This window comes from Apium graveolens, chromosome 3 (genome assembly GCF_009905375.1).
Source record: "Apium graveolens cultivar Ventura chromosome 3, ASM990537v1, whole genome shotgun sequence".
Lineage (NCBI taxonomy): Eukaryota > Viridiplantae > Streptophyta > Magnoliopsida > Apiales > Apiaceae > Apium > Apium graveolens.
The window spans coordinates 11544915-11556122 of NC_133649.1; the positions used below are offsets into that span (position 1 = coordinate 11544915).

At 36.1% G+C, this 11208-nt stretch overlaps 1 protein-coding gene across 1 annotated transcript; it reads right to left on the minus strand.

Moving 5' to 3' along the window:
* Positions 1 to 419: 419 nt before the first annotated feature.
* LOC141713879 (uncharacterized) lies at positions 420 to 1070 on the minus strand. Its single transcript, XM_074517444.1, has one exon. It carries the CDS (start codon positions 1068 to 1070, stop codon positions 420 to 422), a length of 651 nt encoding a protein of 216 aa, XP_074373545.1.
* Between the last annotated feature and the right edge of the window lie 10138 nt (positions 1071 to 11208).

Sequence of the window (11208 nt, forward strand, 5' to 3'; positions counted from 1 at the left end):
TGGTACTAATTTTATTGAGTCTCAAATAAATCATTACTAGAGTTTAAATCTAACAAAATAATTTTACTAGATAAAATAATATAGTATTCTAAATAAATTAATTAGCTACTCCAATTTTATAAAAAAAATAAATCTATAAAATTAATGACTAATAATTATTATCAATAAAATTAGGGATCTCCGCACACGCAATAATTTTTTTTTAAACGACTAATAAAATTTTCTAAGAATTAATTCTAGCCTCAAATTTTATTTTATTTTATTATTTATTCATTTATTTATTTATCCATTTATTATTTTTATCCGGGTACAAAAGCAAAATTTCTCTAGAGCTAAAATTTATAAAAAAAAATTTTGAGGCGGTCCAAATAAAGTTAGAATATTACTTGTGTTTTGTCGGTCGTTACATTCTCCCTTCCTTATAGGATTCCGTCCCCGGAATCACTCTCGTCGCTGAATAGAAACGGGTACTTGTTGCGCATCTCACTGTCCAGTTCCCAAGTCGCTTCTTTAGTTGCGTGATTTTGCCATAACACTTTGACCAAAGGTGTATTCTTCTTTTTTAATTCTTGTACTTTTCGATCTATAATTTCCACCGGTTGCTCTTCATAAGTCAAATTAGATTTTACCTCAATCGGCTCGTACTTAAGGACATGGCGATTATCTTGATGATCTTTCTTTAGGACAGATATATGAAATACGTCGTGAATATGTTGTAGATCTGGTGGTAATGTCAATTGATAAGAGACTGATCCGACCCTCTTTAAGATTTCAAAAGGTCCAATAAATCGAGGGCTCAATTTGCCTTTCTTACCAAATCTCATCACACCCTTCCAAGGGGAAATCTTTAATAAAACCTTTTCTCCAATTTCAAATTCCTTATCTTTTCTTCCTTGATTCGCGTACTTTCTCTGTCGGTCTTGATCAGCCACTAACCTTTTACGGATATTTTCAATGGATTGTTTAGTCTGTTGGATCATTTCTGGGCCTAATAACTTGCTTTCTCCAACTTCATCCCAACAAACCGGTGAGCGACACTTCCTTCCATATAATGCCTCATAAGGAGCCATACCTATACTTGAATGATAGTTATTATTATAGGTGAACTCAACTAAAGGTAAATGGTCATCCCAACTCCCATTGAAATCCAAAGTGCAAGCTCTTAACATATCCTCTAGTGTTTGAATCGTCCTTTCACTTTGTCCATCCGTCTGTGGATGATAAGCGGTGCTCATACTAAGTCTTGTACCAAGGCATTCCTGAAAGCTTTTCCAAAACTTCGATGTGAATCTGGCATCTCTATCTGACACTATAGACACAGGGACTCCATGTCGAGTCACTATTTCCTTTAAATATAGAGTCACCAATTTCTCAATTGTGTACCTTTCATTTATTGGTAGGAAATGTGCTGATTTAGTGAGTCGGTCCACTATAACCCATATGGCGTCATGATTGGCTCTAGTTTGAGGTAAACCTACCACAAAATCCATTGTAATATGCTCCCACTTCGACTCGGGAATTTCTAGAGGTTGCAAAAGTCCACTTGGCCTTTGATGTTCAGCTTTTACCTGTTGACATGTCAAGCACCTACTAACTCATTCTGCAATCTCTCTTTTCATATTGGGCCACCAATAGTTTTGCTTAATGTCCTGATACATTTTTGTGCTTCCTGGATGAATTGAATAACGTGAGTTATGGGCTTCATTCATGATCTCATGTTTCAACTCTTCAACATTCGGAATCCAGATTCGTGAGGCAAATCTTTTAATTCCTTTTTCATCTTTTGAACTTCGAAGTTCTTCTCCTGTCAACTCAGACCTTCTTTCTTCTAAAAACTTTTCTTGACATCTACGTATCTTCTCAATTAGTTCTGGTTGTACATGAATCTCAAATACGTGCTCTTTAGCTTGGACTGGAATCTTGACTTCTAATTCCATCTTCTCGAACTCCCTGATCAGCTCTTCCAAAGTAATCAACATCTTAAGTCTTTCTTTTCTACTCAAAGCGTCTGCAACGACATTTGCCTTTCCAGGGTGATAGTTTATCGTGCAATCGTAGTCCTTTATCAATTCCAACCAACATCTTTGTCTCATATTCAGCTCTTTCTGGGTGAAAATGTACTTCAGACTTTTATGGTCAGTGTAGATCTCGCACTTTTCCCCGTATAAATAATGTCTCCAAATCTTAAGCGTAAACACTATGGCTGCTAATTCCAGATCGTGCGTTGGGTACCTAGTCTCATATTCCTTTAGTTGTCGAGAAGCGTAGGCAATTACTTTCCCATTTTACATTAAAACGCAACCTAGGCCTTTATGTGACGCGTCACTGTAAATTACAAAGTTTCCTTTCTCATCGGGTAAGGTTAAAACTGGTGCAGATATTAATCTCTTCTTGAGTTCTTGAAAACTCTCTTCACATTTTGGGGTTCATTCAAACTTCTCGCTCTTTCTTGTGAGTTTGGTCAACGGAGTGGATATTTTGGAAAAATCTTTGACGAACCTTCGATAGTAACCAGCTAATCCAAGAAAACTCCTTACTTCAGTTGGTGTCTTTGGTCGTTCCCAATTTGCAACCGCTTCCACCTTTTCAGGGTCAACAGAAATTCCTTCACGACTTACTATATGACCTAAGAATTGCACTTTCTCCAACCAAAACTCGCATTTTGAAAATTTAGCATACAACTTTTCTTTCCTTAAGATATACAAAGTCAATCTAAGGTGTTCCGCATGCTCATGAGGTGTCTTGGAGTATATCAAGATGTCATCAGTAAATACAATTACAAACTTGCCCAGGTACTTCTTGAACACTCTATTCATTAGATCCATAAAGGCAGCTGGCGCATTCGTCAATCCAAATGGCATGACTAAAAATTCGTAATGTCCGTATCGAGTCCTAAAAGCGGTCTTTAGAATATCTTCAGGCTTGATTTTTAGTTGATGATATCATGACCTTAAGTCAATCTTTGAAAAGTGAGCAGCTCCTTTTAGTTGATCGAACAAGTCATCAATCCTTGGCAGTGGATATTTGTTCTTTATTGTCATCTTATTTAATTCGCGATAATCGATACACAACCGCATGGATCCATCTTTCTTCTTTACAAATAGTAAAGGTGCTCCCCAAGGAGACACACTAGGACGAATCACTCCCTTTTCTAGCAGCTCTTATAGTTGGGTCGCCAATTCCTTCATTTCAATGGGTGCCATCCTAAAAGGTGCTTTAGAAATAGGTTGTGTTCCTGGAGCAAGGTCGATCGTGAATTCTATCTCCCTATCAGGGGGCAATCCCGGTAATTCTTCCGGAAAGACATCTTCAAATTCATTAACCACAGGAATTTCTTTGATCTTAGGGGTGTGCTTTTCTATGTCTATTACGTGAGCTAAATAAGCTTGACATCCTTGCCGAAGGAATCTCTTTACTTCCATCATGGTTAAGAACTTCTTCCTTTGTTTTCGTCCATGCATCATTACTCGTTTACCCTTTGGCTTTTTCACACTTACTCGCTTTCGTCGACAATTAATTTGTGCATCATATTTAACTAACCAATCCATTCCTAAAATCACGTCAAATTCTCCTAACTTAAAAGGAATGAGATCAGCAGTAAAATGTTGTCCACATATTTCTATGTCACAATTTTGACATACTTGATCAATATTGACAACTTCCTGGTTTGCTACTTCTATGGCCATAACTTCTTCTAACGTAGTTGACTCGATGCCCAACTTACTCATAAAGTTCAAAGATATAAAAGATCTTGTAGCACCGGAATCAATTAAAATACATGCATCTTCAGAATTAACTAGAAGCGTACCTGCTATCACATCATTATCAGCAACGGCATCTTTAACCATCATATTGAAAGTGCGTGCAGTAGGCTTGTTGCTTGGAGGTGCCATAAGTCTAAGTGTAGAGCTTTCCTTAGGTGCTTGCTTTCGGCAATCTTTAGCCATGTGACCCTTCTTCCCACAAGAGTAACAAATAGTAGCTTTTTCCTTGCAGCGAGACGCATAGTGTCCTTTTTGTCCGCAGTTGAAACAAGTGACATTTGCCTGATAACACTCCCCAGGATGCTTTCTTCCACATATTTTGCACTCAGGTACAGGTGGTCTGCCCTGAAGCAAGTTAGAGTTTTGAGGGGTCCTGAATCTTGTATTATCCTTCCGAGCACCAACATTTTCAATCCTTCTATTTCCAACATTCGTGTCCTCACGTTTCACAAAAGGTCGTTTCCTTGGCTGATTTTCAACCTTTTTCTCAAAACTTCTTCCACTATGGTTTTGGAACTTTCTCTTCTTCATATTTGCGTCCTTAGCATACAGTTTGCTTCCACTTTCCACAATTGCAGCTTTTTGAACTAGTGTGGTGTAGGTTGTGATTTCAAACACAGTTATGCGGTTCTGAATGTAAAGTTTTAGTCCTTGCTGAAATCGCTTGGCTTTCTTCTCATCAGTGTCAACATGGTAAGGGACGAACCTAGAGAGCTCAGTGAACTTAGCTTCATATTCAGCTACTGACATGTTTCCTTGCTTAAGTTCTAAAAACTTACGTTCCATCTGATTCTCCATGTATTTTGGAAAGTACTTTTCGAGGAACAGTTCCGTAAATCTAGTCCATGGTATAGGAAAAGTGGTTTCAAGTGTTTTCTTGGCTTCCCACCAATAGTTAGCTTCTCCTTTTAGCATATAGGCAGTAAAGATAGTTTTATTCTCTTCTTCAACATCAACTATTTCAAATGTCTTTTCGATCTCACGAAGCCAAACTCGAGCCTCAACAGGGTCAGTGGTACCTTTGAACTCAGGAGGGTTCAAAGATTTAAAGGATTTGAAGGTAACAGTAGATGGGGTTTGCTGATCTTGTGGTCCCCCTCCTCTAGTTGGAGGATTTTGAGTTTGTTGTCGCAGAAATACCACCAATAGTCACATAGGATCATCTTGATTCTTAGGTGGGGTTGGGTCCCTATGTTGCCTTCGGTCTTGGTTTTGTTGTAGGTGAGGTTGGGTATCATGGCTCTCTTCTTCTCGTGGAGGTGGAGGATTCTTCTTAGGTCGTCCTCTTGGCATCTTCTTGCTATTTAGAATAAAATAATAGGTTGATTAAAATATTCCAAAACAGTATAACATCCCAACAAGTTAAAAATAACATGGTATAAAAATTCTTGTATGTCATGACAAAAAAGTAAACCTCAAATTCGAGTTGAATATAATCATGAAATCCTTTTTCCGAAAATAAGTCTCTTGAACTTGAGTAACATAATAATCAAACTATTTCCCAAAATATACATCATATCTCATTATGTGAATCTCGAGTTTTAATCAATTTTTTTCTAAGTTTTAAATTTTGAAAACTTAGTAGTTTCGGTGTAAATCGTGTTCACTAAAGTACGTTGGTTTTTAAGAAAACGGTTTTCTAACTTTTGAAAAGTTTCGGTAATTATCGCAATCATGTAAAATCTCTATCTACCAAGGCAACATAATAAAATGCTAACAAAATTAAAATACGATAACATCCATAATATAAAAGAGTCATCAACCATCTGATGATGATATCATAGTCTGCCGACAGAAAGTATATCATAATACATAACCAAAGTGATACCCCAACAGGCTGGGTCAAAATATCAGTACACCATAATGATCAAAGTACATCATCATAACATCCTACTACATACTAGAGATCAAGTCAACTACTATGTCAATCTCGAGACTGCATCAAAACAAAAAAAAAGTCTGCAAGCCTCATCAGCATCAAATCTATCACTACAACTATCAACAGTACAGTCAGCAGCTAGCATCATAAGTAAGAGTCACCAAAAGATAGGAATACACACTATATAGACGTGTTATCCCTCAAAAAGTCAAAAGACTGCACAATATCCATAGTCATGATCGGTCAATGACCGAACAATGAGGTGATCCTCCCACGAAACTTCGTGATCGCTCTCTCCACAAGTGCGGCCACCGTGGCGCTATCAACCTGGCTAGAACTCGAAGATGGTATCCCAGCAATAGAACTCCTCAAACAAGTCAGAATAGTCTCAGCAATCTGGTGAACAATCTCCATCTGAACATCCCTAGTCAAAACACTACCACCAAGGTGAACACGAGTAGGGTCTATAGCAGTAAGTAGCCTGATAAGAGACTCTGTAGTGTCAAAAAGCTCCTCATACGTATGCCATAACCACTGATGCTGCTGGAACAATGAGTAGTGAAGGTGAAATGGTACCATGCCAGTCTCGGCCACATCAGGAGTAAGGGGTAATGGTGGCATAACAGCCGTAGCGCCTACAGGGCTAGTATCAGGAGTATGAACGGATACTGGAGGTGCAGGAGGCGCAGTGTCACAAACAGGTGCCTTAGAAGTAACAGCAACTATGGAACCAAGAACAGTCGGCTCTACAGGAGCCTGCACATAAACAGGAGCTGGTGCAGAGAATAGAGCAGATAAAGAGTCAAGTGGTCCTGGAGGTGCAGAGCTAATCAATCTCTCAGTACGGACTGGTGAAAGCTGGCTCTCATCAACACGCTCGGTCCTAACAGGGCTCGGTATCTCAAAATGATACCTATCAGCAGTGATCATATGGGTCTGGGGCTCGACCGAGGCAGGGTGGAAGTGACTAACCAACTCAGCAACCATGACATCCCCCTCTCTAGACTCGGGTGGTACATAAGCAGATGATAACGTCTGAGTGAGTGCAGATAAAGGTACAACAGGGGTGATCTCCGCCAGTGAAGCATACACAGAATCCTGTACCTCAGGAGCAGAAACAGCTGTAGGTGTCACTACAGGTACAGGGTCAACCTCATCATACAAATCAACGATCTCAGGGGTGTAACTGGTGGTGGAGATATAACCGCAATGGATGAGTCGTCGCTATCACTGTCGATAACCATAATTTCCTCTGAAGGATCATTGTCAGACTCAGAACCATAGCTGAATGCGTCTCGAGGGTATGGCGTCGGGGGTCTATCACGAACAGATCGGGTACCTGACATCTATATACATATATACAATTGCACCAAGTCGTTATTAGATATTAGTCTCTAAAATCTACTCAATTCTCTAATATACTCCACAATAAGTCTTATATCTTAATAGTTAGGTTTAGCTAAATTCTTATAGGTTTAAAGTTATACGTACTTAGTATAATCTTATTTCGCTCCCAAATTACATTCCCAGGGGTTCGCGTCCTAAGAATATAACTATAGCTCTGATGCCACCTCTGTAGCGCCCCCAAACCCGCTCTTTCACGGATTTGGGTCGCCACATCATGCAGTGTATCAAATACCTTTTTATTATTACAATAGCATAAAAAGTACTTTATTACATTTATCTTATCACGTCCACAGATCCAAGGATCACTTACTAATACCATACATACTCCGCGAACCAAAGTATTAACCACTAGAACTTTATTACATAACTAAAATTTATTCCACTACTAGGCGACTTCCATAGCATGAAGCTGGCACACAGACAATCTAATGATCCATGCTTGAACTTGGCATCTTTTCCTTGCCCTTCGCACGCGGATTTGGATGTTCATCATTTTCTGATTTGACTGCTAAAAGAAATGTCATGATAGAAAGAGTGAGCATTAATATGCTCAGCAAATTCACTATTTAACCAACACCCAAAAATAGGAAATAACATAATACATTTGAAATTTTTAAGAATAAACGATAACTGACGACTTAAATAATAAAACTCAAATCTGAGAATGTTAACAAACTCAAACACATCTTTAAACAACATGACACAAGAGCATACTGGTCTTCCACCTTTCGATACCCCATGGCTCGATGAACTACCATGTCACAAGTATCGACTCCTGCAGAACTCGCGTGTAGCGTGATCAGTGCCTTCAGGCAAGTCCCACGTTACATTTCAAATTTTGCTAGCAATTAATCATTAATGGGTTAGCACACAACCCTGTCTACCACAGAGCAAATGTCACTTTGAACATAACACATTATCACTAACCATGGTTAACCATCACGGACCAGATTGGATATGGTCAACGTTTCCGGACCATATAATCATGGTCAATGTTTCTGGACCATGTTGACCAGTTTTGAATATGAATCCCCGAGTAATTCCTTGATAGCGAAGCTAGACACTAGAAAATTTATTTGCTAAGTCTAGCACACAGCTAGCACTTTCCAAATAAATTACATTAACCCGAAAAATGGATTAATCCAGAGAACAAGAAAATAATTTTAGACGACACGAACAAGGCATCTTCTGGAAAGCAAAGGAGGTGACCATCTCGAACAAAGAGATTGGTCAAGTTCAAAGAAAAGTTATTTGGTTATCTCAAATCAGAAGAATAACCAAATGACTAAATAACGTTCAGGATCATTGTGAGTAGGACCAATCACTACGAGTAATAAACTTAACATATTTCCTAATAATTTATGATTCGAACAATGAATCAGTCCTTGATTTCAATAAAAGTGGATACATCTGGACAATAGATGTAACCGACAAGAAACGAATGTGGTTGACCCGAATTAAGGAATCAAACCTTAACTAAAAGAAATTAAAAGGAGTCGTCTCGAACAATGAGCACGACTAAGGTTTATTAAAAGATAGGGTATTCGATCGAAGAAATTTAAATACAAATAACTAATCCAAAATAATGATAATATTTTTAAAATTCAGAAAATAAATCATTCTTGAATAAATAAATAAATTTGAAATAAACAATACTCGAGAAAAATATAATTAAAAACATTTACGAAAATAAATATTTTTAAGGTGAGTGGAGAGATAGTAAACTTGCCTTGCTCGCCCGTATGCTGAGAATAATTATAATAATTTAAAACAATACGCGAGCTCAATATTGCTCCAATATTCCACGAAGTAAAAATAGAATTTCTATCAATTCATAAAATAAAGAATATTAAATAATATTTGATAAAGGAGCTCAAACACTCACTCTAAATATTCTTTCTTAAAATATTTTAATGCCAAATAAACTTTTAATTCATTATTTTAATAATGAATTAATCGAGTCATTTTATTTATTAAATTATACAAAGCTAACGATAATATCCCTAAAATTTGACTTTATTTATAATCACCTTTACACTCTTCTATTTTTATTTCATAATTATTTTACTATTAAATAACTTGGTAACAGTGCATCCACTCTAAGTATCTTGTATTATTTTTAATCACAACTTATACTTTATTCCATAATTTAATACTCTAATTCTTGTTTAACCAAAAATAATAATATGTTACTTTTATCTAATTTCTTTTTCCCATTAATCCAACTATTTCTTTTTTTTAATGTCACTTTTATTTATCCAATTCTTTTATTTTATTTATTACCCATTATTTATTATCCAATTAACAATACTTATTGTTTATCAATTCATTTTAATTTCATTTTACCAATTTACAGATTTACCCCCATCTTCCCCAAACTCATCCTCAACCTTTCATCCCCCACCACCTCATCACCTTCCATGCCTGCCGCCGGCTGGAGCCGCCGCCGGCCGATTTCCGGCTAACCCGAAACATAATTTTCTTCGCATAATCCTGCTGCCCATAGCCCGATCTACAAGCTCCCATCAATCGTTTTTCTAGAAATCATTACCCACCCATTTTCCGGCCAAAATCTCTCTCCATCTTCCTCTCTTTCTCTCCCTCTCTCTCGTTCTCTCTCTCTCTCCCTCTCTCTCTCTTTCTCTCTCGCGGCCACCAACAGCGGCGTTACGCCGCCGTCTGCACCATCGCCACCACCACATCGGTGGCGGTTCTGCCTTTACCCCTCCTACACACACTGCAACAAATACACACAACCAAACACACAACACACATCTTCCCTTCTTCTCCTGTAACCTCCGTTTTTCCGCCACCCTCACATCTGTGAATACCTTCATTTACAGTTCTACACCCCTTTTTAATTTGTAGTCCCCTTTCGTTAAAAATAAAAAAATAAATAAACAATTAAATCAATAAATCTCAAGCCCCTTAATTACATCTTATCAATTTATTATATGTATACATAAAGCTTAAAGGCTGAAATTTTGCAACACTCTGCCAAAATTAATTCCCTAACAATAACAACAATACTAATCTAATCCCTAATTATTCTCTAAAAATAAATTAAGGATAATGACACAAATCTTAGTAAATTTAAGAAAGATAAAATTTTACAGTAGTTACCTTGAATGCAGATTAGTTGTATTACACAATCTCCTAATTTCCCTCTTTCTCCTGATCTTTTACTCTTCACAGACGGTAGAGTATTCTAAAAGAACTTTGGTAACCCTAATTATTATTTTTTTATAAGGATATCTTCATCTAGACTCTTCCTAAAAAAATCTCACCTCTAGATGCTTCTAATCAAAATATCTAACAAGCTTCACTTATAAGCCAAGCATTTTATTTTATTTATGACTTTTCTTTATGATGAAAAGATTATTACCAACTAAATAAAAAAAAGCATAAAGATAAAAATTTTCCTAAGTGAGTTAAATTAAAATATCTTAAAAAACTTATAGTACTAATTTTATTGAGTCTCAAATAAATCATTACTAGAGTTTAAATCTAACAAAATAATTTTACTAGATAAAATAACATAGTATTCTAAATAAATTAATTAGCTACTCCAATTTTATAAAAAAAATAAATCTATAAAAATTAATGACTAATGATTATTATCAATAAAATTAGGGATCTCCTCACACGCAATAATTTTTTTTTAAACGACTAATAAAATTTTTTAAGAATTAATTCTAGCCTCAAATTTTATTTTATTTAATTATTTATTTATTTATTTATTTATCTATTTATTATTTTTATCCGGGTACAAAAGCAAAATTTTCTCTAAGGCTAAAATTTATAAAAAAAAATTTGAGGCAGTCTTAATAAAGTTAGAATATTACTTGTGTTTTGTCGGTCGTTACATTTTTCTAAAAATATTTATGAATGATCCAACCTTACAGATGTCAATATCGATATATTTTAGTGATATGATAAAAAGTTTAGAAAAAAATAAATATATTTGGTTTGATATTTTAGCAGTCAACCAGTAGTTTAACGAGTATTTCTTACTAGTGTTTAGTCCCATATTAATGTTTCGATTTTTCTAAAAAATATTTATGAATTATCCAATCGTACGGATGTCAAGATCTATATATTTTGTAATATGATAACAATTTTAGAAAAAATGTACATATTTGGTTTGTTATTTAAACA

What these genes read in the sequence shown, in the direction of transcription:
- LOC141713879 (XM_074517444.1), bottom strand. Translation starts at nt 1,070, where the DNA reads ATGGCTCCTTATGAGGCATTATATGGAAGGAAGTGTCGCTCACCGGTT.